This window comes from Salmo salar, chromosome 19 (assembly GCF_965601325.2).
Source record: "Salmo salar chromosome 19, fSalSal1, whole genome shotgun sequence".
In the NCBI taxonomy this organism is placed as follows: Eukaryota; Metazoa; Chordata; class Actinopteri; order Salmoniformes; family Salmonidae; genus Salmo; species Salmo salar.
In genome coordinates, this window is record NC_138309.1 from 27,340,864 (window position 1) to 27,358,997 (window position 18,134).

The window sequence follows — 18,134 nt, forward strand, 5'->3', positions numbered from 1 at the left end:
AGGGGGAATCTCAGTTTGATCTGGAGCTCTGCCAGTTACGCTGGTCATCTTTTGGCAAGGGCCTCATCACGTTCCTGGGCACACTAAGCGGTAGGTAGCTTCACCTGCCCTGACTGAGCTGGCATGAACCACTGGCACATTGTTGGCAGTGCTGGAGGTCAGCCAGAGCAGGTTTTAATTAGACCTAACCCGTCTCTCCTGTGGTTGGCAGGATCTCCCCCATCTCATGTGCTACACAACCGTGGTGAATGTGGGGAAAGCAAAGCACAAGCAAGACCTACAGGCCTATTCTAGCATGCAAATAAAGGTTCATCTGAACTATTCATATTTCTGCATTATCACTATGATACTGAATACCAATGTTAACCAATTCACCCTGGACACATTATGTAATGACACAAAATATGATTTATATTTATAGACATTTGAATGAATAATCTCCAAATGATTAGTAATCCATTGTTTGTTCGACCCAGCACCTCCTTACTTAACAAAGGGTTTTGTGATTAAATACAAAGCTCCTCCCAATCTACTTTTCTTCAACCAAGCCTTGGATTCTTTCTGTGTTGCTTTTGTATGTAGTAATACACATATATCAGTGCAGAAAAATAATATTCCCTTTACAGTGGTCATTCACTGTGGCAGTATCCTGGCAAGATCTTCAAGGCCTCTCCCAATGTTTTATATTGTGTCAGACCAGAGTGGTTCACTCATTGATACGTCACAGACAAGGCTTTTATTAAGATGAACCCAGAAAATAGTGATTAAAGCCATTTAAAAAGATCACCATCTATGTGAATCTCAGATATGGTCTGCAATACAGCATCAAATGGACACTGATGAACACTGGAGGTTTGGTCATCTCCAAAAGCATCCAATGGAGGACAACAAATCATTATCTGCAAAGGGGCCTGCTAAAAAAGGCCTGGCCATGGAGGAGCAGAAGCAGAGCATTAATATGTCTCCCAAGACAAACAGCCACCATCTTTGAGAGCGGTCCTGCAAACATGTGAAGACAAGAGAAAGTAAGACAATTACCACATACCTCGCCTGCTGCTATGGACCAGTGAATACAGTGGTTACCATGGCTTAATCTGTCAATGAAGTGGACTTTGGGGGACAAGCTTTGTGGTCTGATCCCTGGCCCAAACAGACAGCAGCACGTTTGTGTACACTTGACAAGCCAATTCCAATAACCAATGGCCCAGGATTGGGAGGAAGGAGAGGCCTGGGATAACACCCTCAGAACACCCTAAGTCCCCCCCAAACCAGGACACCCTTTTGTGCCTGTCTGATTTTATCCATATGTTTTGGATTATGGTTCCATTGACTTTGGGGAATTTATTAAGATAGGCCTAAACATAATTATATTCCATAATAGGATGTTACTAGTTTGGAGTAAGGTTGAAATAGGATTTTTTTTAAGTGTTTGTTGCTAAGGAATTCCCCTAGATCTAAGGCTAAAAATCTGAACCTGTATTTACAAGCCTATGCTTCCACACAACGTAAGTGTACTGTAACAATGTAAATGTAATTCAACATTTGTATTAACAGGTGTAACAAAGTAAAAGAAAAGTGTTTGTTACTATTATAATTTGTGTGTCCACGTGGTTTGAAGTGGCGTTCCACTAATTACCTTTTGGCGAATTTTGGAAAGGCGCACCGAGAGCGCGCATTACGCATGCATAATTAACATAAAATTAGAGTTTGAGTTAGACGTCATTGGCCAGATTTGTCCATTTCAAATAAGCTTGCTTCTATGCGACGCTGTATCTAAAAGAACAATTGGACGGTGGCTCTAAAGCGTGACATGCATCCACATAGCCTATGTGTGCGCCATGGCATATGGCAGTGTCATGCGCATTTATATTTTTCATGTATTTCTATGCAAGAAAATAAACGCAAGGATTTTCACATCCACTGACATATCATATACGCCCATAGGATGTACTCTTTTGATGCAATCTCAGACTGAAACACAATTTGTCCTGCTACTTTCTGTTCAGACTGAAAATGTATCTACAATACTGAAACTAGAATAAGGGGTATCATGCCCGAGTCAAATGATTTATTCAACGGACATTTGGACATAGTTTAGCCTAAATTATATTCTGTATTCTTTTTTCCCCCTGACCCGTCTAATTTTCAATCCGTGACTCACCCATTATTTTTCCCAAAGTTAGTTTGTAGGCTATATCCAAATGCGCGGTTACGCACTGAATAAATGATACATATGAGAAGCAATAATACTGGGCTATATGGTTAACTAATTGTACAACTTTTTGACAACTTTCGGCTTATTCATGCAGCCTATCGACCCAGACGCTCTAATATTGACTCTTACACAGTGAAAAACTCCCAGAGTCAGAGATATGCATGTCCATGGGCATCCGTGCGCGCACATGCATTTTCAAGCTATTTCCCATGAGTGGGAAGTCAATATGTACCTAAGTAATAATTCTAATAATTCTAGACACAACATTCGAATCACCCACACTAAGTCACATAACATAACAACATAGGCCTATAGGCTACGAGTTGGGTTTTTCCTCAACTGGGAATCGCTTTAGGAACAGAGGAGAGAGAAAAGGTGTAATTTATGTTTTCCCATGGAGTGCAGCCCCTCCCCTAAACCCACCCTTCAGGTAGAAAAAATCTTTAAAGATTTTTTTTTACTCTTTTGTGTGATAACATCAGAAGGGTTTGTCTAGGCGAACCAATCAGGTCCCTCCCCTGCCATAGATCGGTGCTATAATACATAGCAGTAAACGCGGTCTGCTCGCACAAGCGGCTGTAGCTCGACTGCGCAGAGATTCCGTTGTTAATTTTCTCACTTTTTACCCACGCAGCAACGTCTCCCCTTCGATGTGTTCCGTTATCATTTTGCAGAGGCGTTCATTTCCGCACCTGCCACGGTAGTGATCGGGGGGCACCGTAGCCTACAGACGAACTAGAGGAGGAGACAAGGACATTGTGGAAGCAGCGGCGCGAGGAGGAGAGATATAGAAACAAACGGCCGCTGGTTGATAACACACTGAGGCTCCGAGTAATTTAGATTGTATGGACGAAATGCTGCTGTTGACGAGAATCGTTCTGGTCGGGTTAATCTGCTTGTCCTTGGTGTCCTCTGGGATGGGCTGTGGACCGGGCAGGGGCTACGGTAGGAGAAGACATCCGAAGAAGCTGACACCTCTTGCGTACAAACAGTTCATCCCAAACGTCGCGGAGAAGACCCTAGGGGCCAGTGGCAGATACGAAGGCAAGATCACGCGGAACTCCGAGCGATTTAAAGAACTGACTCCCAATTACAATACTGACATTATCTTTAAGGATGAAGAGAACACCGGTGCGGACCGGCTCATGACTCAGGTAAAATGAATAGCCTACCTTTTTAATGCCTCGCATCTTTTATGACACTGTGTAACATAACCTTTCACATTGGATGCAGATTGCGCACCACAAACAAATACATATACATATTTAGGTCTCAAGTCTGTTTTTTTATTTTTATAGATGTGTGAAAAGGTTCCGTTTCAATCTCAGAGCATTGCACTTTTGATTAGGTCCTGCATGGGTAAGGCTTTCATAATCAAACCCGAGACATGACATACTGGCAGACCAGTAGGACACTCGGCCTTCATGATTGTGGCAGTTTATTTGAAATATTTATGTGGTCCTCTCATATCTATATTTGTATCAAGGCCTTGTGCAGTCGCACATCGGTTATTTATGCAATACTATAGCATTCGGATATTCCGCAATTGCACCGTTAAAGATTTAGATTACATCTTGTTTTAAATCTTTCATTTCAGTCATCTGATCTGGCATATGACTAAAACAGTGGCCTTATGTATGCATGGTTGGCGCATTCAGACATTTTCTTGCATACTGTTATTCACCCTTTCGCAGTATAGTGTTTATCGGCCCATGAAGACATTGACATTTCTTTGAGAATGTTATGAACACTATCACTACTTAAAAAATGGGTGGGACGCGGCCAATTAGTGCAATGATATAGCAAGCTGCACCGACTGCGCCTCCGGTAATGCATTTGCTTTGGAAAGGCTGCATTAGTGGCAAACAAGCATTGTAATTTCTGTGAATCAGATTTCCCTCTGTCGAATCCTTGTCTGTGATTTCTTTATACGATTCTGGGTGGCTATCTTGCACTGTCCATAAACATATCGATCAGAAATGCAGTCTGGAAAGCACGTTTCTCTCACCCATGGGGTTACTTGATTTCCACCTGCTGTTAGCCTATATTGGGTGTCTGTTGCAAGTATTTTGCAAATGCTGTGTTGCTATTTTAATAAGAACGTCTATTACTTCAGTCCGGCCACCTTAAAATGCCACTGAACCTGAAGGAGTGTGATGATGGAGGCGCGCGCGCCAGACTCCCTGAACCGTGTACCGCGACATGGGCACGAGCTTAGATTAAATATTCACCCTACCCTGCGTGCAGTCTCAACATATCTCTAAACGCTCCCTTCCCTTCCTCTAATATAGCCTATACGTTATCACACTTCAAATGGAGGCTAGAGTGAGAGATATAACCTTCTATTCTGTCTATAGCCCTCCGGCCACTGCCAGTTAAAGATGTGGTTGAACAGGGAATTGTGCCAAAGTCTCCACTTTTTTGACACACCGTGCGCTTTCATCTCCATTTACCGTCCTTCTTTATTGGTCTGAAAGTCGAGGATGTATTTTGGTGTATTATGTTATCACTGCATAAAAAAATGCGCCAAACAATTTACAAAAACAACAACATATTAATAGCAAAATAAGCTCACTGTTTTATATTTTGTGCTAGGCTATAATTCATAGAAATGTGAAATATTTTTAATATTACATATTTGCTATAGATATAGACCAGGCAAGGCAAAAGGAGGCTCATAGACAAACATCCCAGTGGGAATATGCCCCCTCCCTCCATTCATTTAACACGACCTGACATCCAGCCTACATTATGCGGGAGCATTTGAATTTATGACCTTTGGTCAATGAGAAGAGGACGCATAAACAAAGTTCAACAGACAAAACATGTGTTAAGTATGGAGTACTTAAAGTATGTGCTGTTTAGTGGCGCACTGCGTAGCCCTAACGACGAGATGCACCTGCAACCACATCATGAGTTAGAGAGATTGTTACAGCCTACGAACGTAGTATCTGAATAATATGAAGAGCTAATGGTTAGCATCTAGAATATGTTTGCCATCTTCTATATTGAATGGCTGTTGTGCGTAAAGGTCAATCCAGTGGGCTGTCGTGGAGAAGGCGCTGACGCACTGTGGGTGCACAGGTGCACTGACAGTTGTAAACTATGGGATGGATTCCTAGCTGGAATAGAGCTCAGTCTCACAACTGTTTAAACAAAGTGTAATTTCAATGGGGATTAGACGTCTGTATTTTGTGGTTCCCTGTGTAAATCATACTCCATTTAAAGTGATGACGACTATAAAAGCGTGATGTCCCCTGGCTGCGCCAACTCATTTTGAGTAAGCGGGTTAACCAAGCAGCCCCCTAACAACTACAAAGACAGTTCATTCTGGGAAAGTTAACGAGGTCGTCGCTTTACAGACATTTTTAGCGAAGCAGTCCCGGACGTTTCTGTCGCGAATAAAAACGTCACATGGTCGTCTGTAGCGAGCACAGCTTAATGGGAACTGAATATAGCCCCACAAACGAAGCGAAATTGAGACGGACCAGCGGGTTGTTTGCACTGACAGGTACATGATAAGTGTTTCCTCTAACCAATTCATTTGTGAGAAGATTAAGAGGCAGACTGCGGGCGAGGCTTGTTGAAAAACTTTTAGTCTGAGGACAAAGCGCCAGCGGAGAGATCCTGCTGGGCTTCACGGTGGTTGAACAGAATTTGGCTGGATTTGCGGCACACGACCCAATGAATTAATAAATAGTTTAGGCTTCACGGCTCTTGGCTCCGGCAGTCCTACTCAGAATGTGCAGGAAAGGTTTTTTTGGCATGGTCCCTTGGCATTTTTCTACCCACTGCCTGCTACAAGTGCGAGTATATTGGTTTGTTTTGACGTCTCGCAGGAAAGACAGGTTAGGCTAATTGCGATATCACTGGTAGGCTAACCATATGACCAGCATTGGGGATCCTTACCAACAAACGAAAGAGGATGGAGAGTGGTGGCCCATGCTAGGGATGTGTGTGTGAGGGGAGGGCTGGGGGGGGGGGGGGGGGGGGGGGCTTACTAGCTCTATACAGATAGTTAGCCCTTTAGGGAAGAAAACCAAATCACCTCCAGTTGAGTAGTCCTGTCACGTCCCAAGAACTTGCGGGACAAGAATAATGAAACGTTCCCTCTGGTTGCGGTGAAAAGACTCTTTGTAATGTTTTATTTGACATATTGGTTAAGTGTCGAGCAGAGTTGTCTTGGAGGAGGCCAAGCATCTCCACTAAGGGTCCCTAGATAGGTTAGGAAGTGCAACATTCCAATATAAGACAACTGTTTTATAACTCAATTATAAAAGGACTACTCAATATCAGTTATTTATTCAAATAAAACACACGTCTTACTAAAGACTCTTGCTTTCAATATAGTTCTATATTTTTCTCAATTCTGATGCATTTCAAATATGTAATTAATTCCAGCATTTTGTTTTATTGGACAGTCTATCACGTTGTAGCATATTGGGAGAGAGTACAAATAGGCCATTGAGCGGTCGCATCTTTCCAAGGACCAAATCTATATGTTTTAGGCCAGTGAAGCGAATGCAATGCCTTATCAATTTTTCATCACAAGCTTCTCTATTTGACATTGTGCCCTCTGACTCTGCTCTTCACACAGAATATTCGAGCTTATTCAAACAAACCATTCCCATTGTTGTGTGTAGGCATATATCCAATCGCATCACTATCTAGGACAATAGATGGAGGAACTTTAGTGTGGAATAGTCTGGTTCCCCAGATGTAATGGGATGTGAAATGTTAACTATTTGAGTGATTTGTATTATGTCATCCATAAACCAGTGGTGTGGTGGTGGTGTGTGTACCTTGTTTCAGATCAATCCTGGTCTCTGGTCCACAAAGTGCAGATATGAAGACGAACTATATCATGTCAACTCTATAGGATAATGGTTTTGGCCTCCAATCATGCATCTACAAAATCACATACCTTCAGGCTTGTGAATTAAGTTTAAGATCAAGAGCCAATGAATGAATATACGCTGTCTGGAACATAACACTTAAATATCATATATCAAATATGAGCCTAATGTAGGCTTAATACACAGGCCTGATATAGCCTACAGGAGGGTATTGGCATCTGGTGAGCATGATTAGTGAATTTGATATATCGTAATAGACTAACTTCCATGCTCCTTCCCCCAGAGATGTAAAGACAAGCTGAACTCCCTGGCTATCTCTGTCATGAACCAGTGGCCAGGGGTAAAGCTCCGCGTCACCGAGGGCTGGGACGAGGATGGGCACCATTTCGAAGAGTCGCTACACTACGAGGGAAGGGCAGTGGATATCACGACCTCCGATAGAGACAAGAGCAAATACGGCACGCTGTCCAGACTAGCGGTGGAGGCTGGGTTCGACTGGGTCTACTACGAGTCCAAGGCCCACATCCACTGCTCTGTCAAAGCAGGTAGGGTGTCAAGTCAAAAAGATGTTGGTAGCCATCACTGACATCAAAAACGAACGTGAATGGGAAAGATACAATATCTTGGAAAACGTGATAACGTTTTCCGCCTCATTATACATTTTTTTGTATATATATATATATTTTTTTTACAATATAGGCTACTCCAGCTAGATAATGAATTAACATTTATTATTGGAATGAAATAAACAACTATGATGTTATTTGATGCTATCTCGTTAGGCAACCCCCTTCTAGGTCAGAATTCTACACAATGTGTCCTCTCGCTGTTCTCTTGTTATTAACACTCGTTATGTCGTGATCTTTTATCCTTTCATATCCATATTTAATATATATTTATATGTGTATTTCATAGTAGTCGTGTTATTTATATGGGTGTTTGCTGCTTGTTCATTGTTAATGCATATCAGCTATTTTATGATCTTATATCGCCCCACACTGTCTCTTCGATGGAACCACGACCATTTATATCACAAAACATATTCCCACACTCATAAAATACCATTGCATATATGGAAAAAAGTATTTTCATTGTTCAACTGATAGGCTATGGAATTCAAAACCACTGCAGGTCAAGAGAAGGCTATTTGAGTTGAACTAAATACATTACATGTTTAGATTATTATCTGTCGATCGAAATCATCTATTCTAGGCCTATGTTTGCGTCAGTGTTGTCCGTCAAAATGTGCAGCTTAATGAATTTGACCAAAATCGGCCTACTTTAGACAAATCTTTTGGGTTAAAATCATCTCTTGATTTTCCTAAAAGCCTTATGGAAATCAACGTAGGCCTATTCTTCCTGTGGAGCACATATTCGTTTAGAATTGAATGGAAAAATCTTAGATTTAAAATGCAACACACACGCGTTGAGATCATATAGTCCGTGTCATTAGGGGTCATGTGACTTTACCAAAGGGATTTGGACTTAGCAAAGTTGAATTCGTTAGGGGCAAATCAGGTTTTCAATTGTCACCTTATTTCATGCCTCGGAATCTTAAAAGAAGATTAGATGCATAAATTCAGAGCGGGACGGTTCTATTCTGTGGATGTGTGTGTTTACTGACTGTGATCCTGGAGATCGGAATGTGAAGGGTTCTCCCAGTCCCAAGACCCGAATTATTGTCATCAAGATTGACAACAAAGCAGGGGAGAAGTGGTAAAAAGAAGGGACATTGATGTTGGTCGACTGCAAGCATTTAGAGTCTGGGTCCTCATTTAAATTCAAATCTACGTCTTGAGAGGCTTGGAAAAGTGGCTCCACTGGGTAAATAGTGTTTGCGGCGCTCTTGTTTTTTTCTGAGTAGGCTATGTGTGTGAATTGTCACGTAGAGGTTTCTGCACCTGAGCAAATATGGGAAGAGTAGCTGGGAAAGGCGTAAATGTTCTTTTCCAAGAGTGGCTCTGTCCACAAGCTGATTTAGAATGACAATGTCAGCTCTTTATTGGTTTTTAATTAACGTTTGAGGAGCCAGAGCTTTCAGTTTTCTCATCTCACACAATGAGAAGCAACCAATACGTTTTTTTGTGAAGGAGTTCCACATTCACGTTATGCCAAATGAAAGCATATGGCACCATGTTTTATATGCGGGAACATACAATGCAATCTCTATGATGTTGAGTTAAAGTTCGTTTTAATGAGAGATATGGACCAAAATCACAATTTTCATTCCTCTTTTCTTTAAAACGTGTGGATATAGCCAATAGGCTTATATGTGACAGTGGTTCATTCATAGACCTATAGGCACATGCACTATAGGCTGCATATGTTCCACAGTGGTGAGCCCAAAACGTGTCCTGCTTTCACGGGGAGATAAAATAGCCTAGTATATGGATATAATGTATATTTACAATCATATTCACCATCACTAATACAATATTTTATTTCAACAGAAAACTCAGTTGCTGCCAAATCAGGCGGCTGCTTCCCAGGCACCGCTTCGGTGACTCTCAAAGATGGAAGCAGGAAGGCAGTGAAAAACCTCAGAGTTGGCGACAAAGTGCTAGGTGCCAACAGTGATGGGGACCTCGCATACAGCGACTTCATCATGTTCATGGACCAGGACTCGTCAACTAGACGAGTATTTTATGTGATAGAGACTAAAGAACCGGCTCAGAAAATTACCCTTACTGCTGCACATCTCCTCTTCTTGGTCAACAACTCAACGGATGATCTCCACAGCATGTCAGCAGTATTTGCGAGCAAAGTCAAACCTGGACAAAAGGTGGTTGTCTTTGATGATTTGCTTAACCAACTGAAGTCGGTCACCGTGGGACGGATTTACATGGAGGAGCACGAGGGGTCCTTTGCTCCGGTGACTGTTCAAGGAACCATCGTTGTTGATCAGGTGCTTGCGTCATGTTACGCGGTAATTGAAGACCATAATCTAGCGCACTGGGCGTTTGCACCTGTCAGACTGAGCTACTGGCTGTCCTCGTTGCTATCCCCGAAAGACTACTCCATGCCCAACGCCACCTTACATGAGGACGGAGTGCACTGGTACTCCAAAATTCTATATCAATTAGGAACGTGGCTCTTGGATAGCCACGCGCTTCACCCACTGGGGATGTCAATAAACTCAAGTTGAAGCAAAGCAAAATAAGACAATAAACAATAGTAGAATGAAAAATACAAAGCCCCCAGCGAAGTTGGGATATTTATTTCAGTGACTTGTACATGTGTGTCCCTTTTAAAGAATGAATGGAGCCTTAAAAGTTTTCTTTGAATAATTTATTCTCATGTGAACTGGCTGGTATCACACGGATGGATCCTAAAACGGTGTGACCAGCAAAATTGTGCAGAATCTATTTTTGTATATCTCCAAGTAAACCACAAAGAAAAAGAAGACCATGTAAAAGGAGCAAACTTCTTGACAGGTTGCAATGTTCTGTGCATATTATGTGCAACTGACTGATATATTTTGGGGATAAACAAACTTCGTGGGGGTCCATAAATTATATTTTTATACACAGAATTGTAAATTTGATTTTGACAGATCGTTACCGAATCACATTTCGTTATTTGAAATAGTGTAAGATACGAGAATATATTTTAATTTAAATAGTTGGGAAAAGTCTTGGAAATCTTGTACTGTTTTGTTTATTAAGAATTGTATTATTTTGGAAACGTTTCATTTAAATTGTCAGATTGGGACAGATATTCTGCCTCGTATAATTATTTCCTCAGCTTTTGTTGTATTTCTTTTTTCAATTTTTCTTTTAGAAAATTTGAAATGCACATTCTGACAATTCAGTAACAGTTTAAGTAGTACAGAACAAAACGTTTCGTTGAATAAATTAAAAAGTAACTCCTGTAAATGTACTAAAATGTATTTTTCTTTTCATATTTTGTAATAGGGAAATAGTTTTATAGAAATAACATGCGGCAGATGCACAGTTTGGATAGTATATAATAGCGTTCCAGTTAACTTTCATAACAGGGCGATGTGTCAAAAATGTCTAGAGTTTATTATTTATATGTTTATTACAAAATGAGATAAAGAAAATATTCAAACCTGCAGTTGTTACATGTCTTTTTCCAGTAGCTCTTGTAAATTGACATTCTGGGTACATAAGAAAAGACTATCAAAATGAAATTAATATTACTTCTACTAAAATCTAGAATTCGAAATGCTGCTTCAATTGCATAACCTTGGCGCAAATTTGATTTTGACACCAATGCATTTCTAAAATTCGAGTTACGCGCGTTTTTGACTCAACCCATGGAATAGTTCTATATAGCTATGAATTACGTTGATTTTTTTCTCAAATGAAATGTGAAGTTTAACATATTGAGGTAAAAGTGCAGGGATTCCTCTGCTTTGAACTGCCCAATGTCTGCCTGCGAAATGTAGAGACCCCATGTCACATTTAACGAGGTTAGCCTTTCGCAAATAACTTCTGAAAAACTTGCAGACAGATTAAACAGGACCGTGTTTGTTAGCCCTAAAACTGCTTGCAGACTGTGAGCATAGCGGCAAATCCATTTACAGGAAACGTCGTTAAATCAGATATTTGCTCAATGACCTGACTGCTTATGAAGATTTCACTGCCACACAATACACAAATGCCTGTCAATTCAACAAACAACGACTGATGTCCTCAGACAATGGCGAGTTATTGGAAGTCTTTCTAGCTGCAGTCCTCATCACGCTGAAGAACCTAGTCTACACATTGTTTAGAAGTCAATATTTACTTTACACATGGTCATACAACTGAAAGATAGGCTGGCAAATTATTTCGCTTATATTTAAGGTAAAAGCTATTGAACATGTCAACCTTCAAAGTCTCTATCTCCTGGTCATCATTACCCATTCGATTATCGATATTAATCAAATCGATGTGATTGGGCACCGACTGATAGGAATGAAATCCGCAGATTTGGACTCTACACAATAAAAACGGTCTTTAGTCAATCTGTTAACGTGTGCAAGTGCGACACCATGTGGATCAGGCATTTGAAATGTTTCCGTACACAGGCGACAGACAGAGCAAAGAAAAACAAGCGTCATCTCTCCATGAATTAAATCTGGGGTGCAACACCATCACGATTAAAAACGTCACATTGACCTTCTCAACTGTCTAAATATTCTTTATTTACTATTCCTATAAAGGAGTGAGTAGAAAAGACGGACCAGCAGCATATAGGAAGGAATATAACTTTAGGTAAATTGGTAGAATGTCCCAGGAGACTAAACTGTAGGTGAGATTGCTGATGCTATTTGTAAGTCGCTCTGGATAAGAGCGTCTGCTAAATGACTTAAATGTAAATGTAAATGTAAATGCTAAATTGCTGGTCTTGTTCTATAAAAGGCTCTAGCTGAGAAAGTGGTGCAATGGTAATTTGGCATGCATCATATATGACATATATTTGACATAAACAGTGCCTTCAGAAAGTACTTACACCCCTTGATTTTTTAAAACATTTTGTTGTTACACATTGGAATTAAAATGTATGTAATTTTCTTTCCCCCCCAATGATCTACACAAAATACTCATGTAAAAGTGGAAGAAAAATTCTACATTTTATAAAAGATGAATGACAAATAAAACACTAATATGTTGATTAGATAAGTATTCAATACATGTTAGAATCACCTTTGGCAGTGATTACAGCTGTGGGTGTTTTTGGGTAAGTCTCTAAGAGCTTTGTACACCTGGATTGTACAATATTTGCCCATTATTCTTTTAAAAACTTGCCAAATTCTGTCAAGTTGGTTGTTGATCTTTGCTAGACAGCCATTTTCAAGTCTTGCCATAGATTTTCAAGCCAATTCAAGTCAAAACTGTAGCTAGGCCACTCAGGAACATTCAATGTCGTCTTGGTAAGCAACTCCAGTGTATATTTGGCCTTGAGTTTTCGGTTATTGTCCTGCTGAAAGGTGAATTTGTCTCCCAGTGTCTGTTGGAAAGCAGACTGAACCAGGTTTTCCTCTAGGATTCTGCCTGCATGTGCTCAGCTCTATTTAGTTTATATTTATCCTAAAAAAAACTCAGTCATTGCCGACGACGAGCATATCCATAACATGATGCTTGAAAATATGAAGAGTAGTACTCAGTGTTGTTTGGTGTTGGATTTGCCCCAAACATAATGCTTTGAATTCAGGATAAAAAGTGAATTTCTTTGACATATTTTTTCGCAGTATTCCTTCAGTGCCCTGAGCGGTTTCCTTCCTCTCCAGCAACTGAGTTAGGAAGAACGCCCGTATCTTTGTAGCAACTGGGTGTATTGATACACCATCAAAAGTGTAATGATTAACTTCACCATTCTCAAAGGGATATTATTCAGTGTCTGCTTTTTAAATTTTTTACCCATCTACCAATAAGTGCTCTTTTTTTGTGAGGCTTTGGAAAATCTCCCTGGTCTTTGTGGTTGAATGTGTGCTTGAAATTCACTAATTGAACGAGGGAGCTTGCAGATAATTCATTGTATGTGTGGGGGTACAGAGATGGGGTGATCATTCAAAAATCATGTTAACCACTATTATTGCACACAGAGTAAGTAAATGCAACTTATTTGACTTGTTAAGCACATTTTTACTCCTGAACATATTTAGGCTTGCCATAACAAAAGGGTTGAATACTTATTATCTCAAGACATTTCAGCTTTTAATTTGTAAATCATTTGTAAACATTTCTCAAAACAAAATTCCACCTTAACATTGTGGAGTATGTATGTGTAGATCAGTGTCACACAATCTTAAATGAATCAAATTTAAATACAGGCTGTAACACAACAAAATGTGGAAAAAGTCAAGGGGTGTGAATACTTACTGAAGGCAACTGAGTTTACAAAACATTAAGAACACCTGCACTTTCCATGACAGACTGACCAGGTGAATCCAGGTGAAAGCTATGATCCCTTATTGATGTCACTTGTTAAATCCACTTCAATCAGTGTAGATGAAGGGGAGGAGAAAGGTTAAAGAAGGATGTTTAAGACTTGAGACAATTGAGACATGGATTGCGTATGTGTGCCATTCAGCGGGTGAATGGGAAAGACAAAACATTTGAAGTGCCTTTGAACGGGGTATGGTAGTAGGTGCCAGGTGCACCGGTTTGTGTCAAGAACTGTAACGCTGCTGGGTTTTTCATGCTCAATAGATTCCTGTGTGTATCAGGAATGGTGCACCGCCCAAAGGACAACCAGCTTGAAACAACTGTGGAAAGCATTGGAGTCAACATGTGCCAGCATCCCTGTGGAACGCTTTGGACATCTTGTAGGGTCCAGGCCCCGATAAATTGAGGCTGTTCTGAGGGCAAAGGGGGGGGGGGGGGGGGGTGCAACTCAATATTAGGAATGCGTTCCACAAACACACCAGGTGAGGAAGGTTGGTAACACTTGTTTACATGAAGGTGGTATGCATAAGGCATTCATAACACCTTTTACATTTCAGTTTTATTCATACAAGATTTATTCAACATCCTTCATAAAGGGTCTTCAAAATAAAAGTCCCTCTTCATTAGTGTACAAAAAAGTTCCGTAAATAAAATAATCTGGAAGGATTAAGCCAGATGGTTGCTGCTGTTACTAATTATGTTGGTTCAAACCCGGGTCTCTTGCGTACCACAAGACTGTGTTAGCCTGCTGAGTTCAAGGGTAGGGTTAGGCATTAGTTTGTGGATGTAATATAAGGCTTCAGGTCTCAGCTAAATATGCTTTTCACAGCATTACAGCAGCAAACAATTGATCAGGTGGCATCCAGACCTGGGATCAAATATTATTTGAAATCTTTCAACTACTGGGAGCTTTTCAATGAGCCTTCCTGAAGTGCCAGAGGGTCAGGTGGGGTTTGCACTTTAGTGACTATTCCATTGCGCCAGGAAAGCTCAATCAAGCACAGCTAGTTTATGTATTTGAAAGATAACACACCCAGGGCTGGTGCCATCCCCTACTGCCATGGTGGCCTTCAGCATGGCATTTAACCCTCTTAACTGTTATAGGGGTAATGTCTTTAAGGGATACTTCAGGATTTTGGCAATGAAGCCTCTTTATCTACTTCCCCAGAGTCAGATGAACTCGTGATTACCATTTTCATGTCTGCGTGCAGTTTGAAGGAAGTTGCTAACTAATGTTAGTGCATTGACTGGAAGTCTATGGTAACTGCTGGCATTCTGGTATATACCATAGCGCTAACGCTAGTTAGCAACTTCCTTAAAACTGCACTCAAGAGACATAAAAATGGTATCAATGAGTTCATCTGACTCTGGGTAAGTTGATAAAGGGTATTATTGACAAAATCCCAAAGTACCCCTTTAAGGCTGACCCTGTGCTGCTCCTAACTGGTTATGTGAAGTGTTTCAGGAGATTGGGTACTGTGACACTAAAAATACACATTTCAGTTGTAAAATGGATGAATAATGTTTTATTTGAGGGGACTTATGAGTTATGTTGAATTAATGTGTTATGAATGATACTTAATACTGAAACACTCAAAAGGTGGTTTCATATAGTGTTATGTATACCCCCTTTCATATAAAGTGTTTAACCGAAAGGTAACAGAAAAGAAATGACTTTCAGAGGCTGATCACCAATACTAAACTGAGGGATCAAATCTTGAATAAAGTGCGGTAGGCATATTAACCTGAATCAACGGTAATAAAAAGGTCTATATAGCCACATGATTTATGTTACAGCTTTATTTTAAAATGGATGAAATTAAATGTTTTCCTCATCAATCTAGACACAATACCCCACTGATGACAAAGTGAAAACAGGTTATACATTTTTGCAAATTTATAAAACATAAAAAACAAATACTTTAGTTACATAAGTATTCAGACCCTTTGCTATGAGACTTGAAATTGAGCTCAGGTGCATCCTGTTTCCATTGATCCTCCTCGAGATGTATCTACAACTTGATTGGAGTCCACCTGTGGTAAATTTAATTGATTGGACATGATTTGGAAAGGGACAAACCTGTAAGGTCCCACAGTTGACAGTGCATGTCAGAGCAAAAACCAAGCCATGAGATCGAAGAAATTGTCTGTAATGCTCCGAGACAAGGTTGTGTCGAGGGACAGATCTGGGGAAGGGTACCAAAACATTTCTGCAGCATTGAAGGTCTCCAAGAACACAGTGGCCGCCATCATTCTTAAATGGAAGAAGTTTGGAACCACCTAGACTCTTTCTAGAGCTTGCCGCCTGGCCAAACTGAGCAATCGGGGGAGAAGGGCCTTGGTCAGGGAGGTGACCAAGAAACCGATGGTCACTCTGACAGAGCTATAGAGTTCCTCTGTGGAGATGGGAGAACCTTCCAGAAGGACAACCATTTCTGCAGCATTCCACCAATCAGGCCTTTATGGTAGAGTGGCCAGATTGAAACCACTCCTCAGCAAAAGACACATGACAGACCACTTGGAGTTTGCCAAAAGTCACCTAAAGGACTCTCAAACCATGAGAAACAAGATTCTCTGGTCTGATGAAAACAAGATTGAACTCTGGCCTGAGTGCCAAGCATCATGTCTGGAGGAAACCTGGCACCATCCCTACGGTGAAGCACGGTGGTGGTAGCATCATGCTGTGGGGATGTTTTTCATTGGTGGGGACTGGGAGACTAGTCAGGATCGAGGGAAAGATGAACGGCGCAACATACAGAGAGATCCTTGATGAAAATCTGCTCCAGAGCGCTCAGTACCTCAGACTGGGGCGAAGGTTCACCTTCCAACAGGACCAAGACCCTAAGTACATAGCCAAGACAATGCAAGAGTGGCTTAGGGACAAGTTTCTGAATGTCCTTGAGTGGCCCAGCCAGAACCCGGACTTCAACCTGATGAAACATCTCTGGAGAGACCTGAAAATAGCTGTGCAGTGACACTCCCCATCCAACCTGACAGAGCTTGAGAGGATCTGCAGAAAAAAAAATGGGAGAAACTCCCCAAATACAGGGGTGCCAAGCTTGTAGCGTAATACCCAAGACAACAAAGTACTGAGTAAAGGGTCTGAATACTTACGTAAATGTGATATCAGTTTTTTTATTTGTTATAAATTTGCTAACATTTCTAAAAACATGTTTTTTATTTGTCATTCTTGGGTATTGTTTGATATTACTGCACTGTTGGAGCTAGGAACACAAACACTTCACTACACCCAGAATAACATCTGCTAAATGTGTATATATGTGACCGATAAAATTTGATTTGATGTGTAATGCTGTACTACTGAGCAGCGCTCTACATCTTATACTGAGCAGAGAGTAAGAGCAAACAGACAAAAATAAAAATGGGGGATGGGGGGGGGGGGAAAGAGTAAATGCCCCTTAAGTCTCCAAAAAGAGGTAGGGCCACTGCAAGGTTTCTGAAGTCTGAACACTGTTGCAACACGACTAGGAATTTCACTTCCTTCTCTCGAGTCACCTACATTGTGTGTTGTTGTTGATATTGTGAGGTGGAAACTTGGGAGGGACAATGTGGCACGTCTCCTCCAGAGCGTTGACCTTGGGTCTCTGGCAGATACAAAAGCGGCTGAGCGAAAGCATTCCACAGAGCAGGTAAATAAAGCCCTCTAATCCCTGTGTAGGCCTCATGTCTGACTGCTGCCTGCTGCAGTTTGAACAACCGTTTCAACAATTGGTGACATTTGCAACATGAGCAATCGTCTGGCATTTCTGAAAACACAACTTGGTTTCATAGGGGTTATGTTGCCGCAATGGCAGATTAAATTATGGCTGCTTGAAAATGGATGTTTCCATAAAAATGTTTGTGGAAACTGTTTTGATGGGTTGCATCTAATGTTTCCACCAACCACTAGGTGTCTCTACAACACTGTAGATGCTTGGTAGTAACTTGGAAAAAGCCACAGAGCCCCAAAAGAACACATGAAAGAGTACATAACCACAATCTTCAAAGGAAGTGGTAATAACATAGAAATATGTGTATAAGCCTAACTTTAGCATATTTCTTATCTGCTTCTAGTAAGCTCTTTATACTATTACTATTATCTTCATCACTCTAGACACCCCACAGTCTTCAATCTGAAAGTTATTTCAAGAAAAACAAAAGACGAAA

General features: G+C 40.8%; 1 protein-coding gene across 1 annotated transcript; it reads left to right on the forward strand.

The window, feature by feature from the left end:
• Nucleotides 1-2,768: 2,768 nt before the first annotated feature.
• LOC106578610 (sonic hedgehog protein) lies at nucleotides 2,769-11,148 on the forward strand. The gene is made up of 3 exons (XM_014157606.3): nucleotides 2,769-3,369; nucleotides 7,355-7,616; nucleotides 9,522-11,148. Exons 1-3 carry the CDS (start codon nucleotides 3,061-3,063, stop codon nucleotides 10,214-10,216), a joined length of 1,266 nt encoding a protein of 421 aa, XP_014013081.1. The 5' UTR covers nucleotides 2,769-3,060; the 3' UTR covers nucleotides 10,217-11,148.
• The last annotated feature ends 6,986 nt before the right edge of the window (nucleotides 11,149-18,134 follow it).

What these genes read in the sequence shown, in the direction of transcription:
- LOC106578610 (XM_014157606.3), top strand. Translation starts at nt 3,061, where the DNA reads ATGGACGAAATGCTGCTGTTGACGAGAATCGTTCTGGTCGGGTTAATC. An exon ending in CGGACCGGCTCATGACTCAG is followed by an intron (nt 3,370 to 7,354) that starts GTAAAATGAATA and finishes TCCTTCCCCCAG; the next exon opens with AGATGTAAAGACAAGCTGAA. An exon ending in CCACTGCTCTGTCAAAGCAG is followed by an intron (nt 7,617 to 9,521) that starts GTAGGGTGTCAA and finishes TTATTTCAACAG; the next exon opens with AAAACTCAGTTGCTGCCAAA.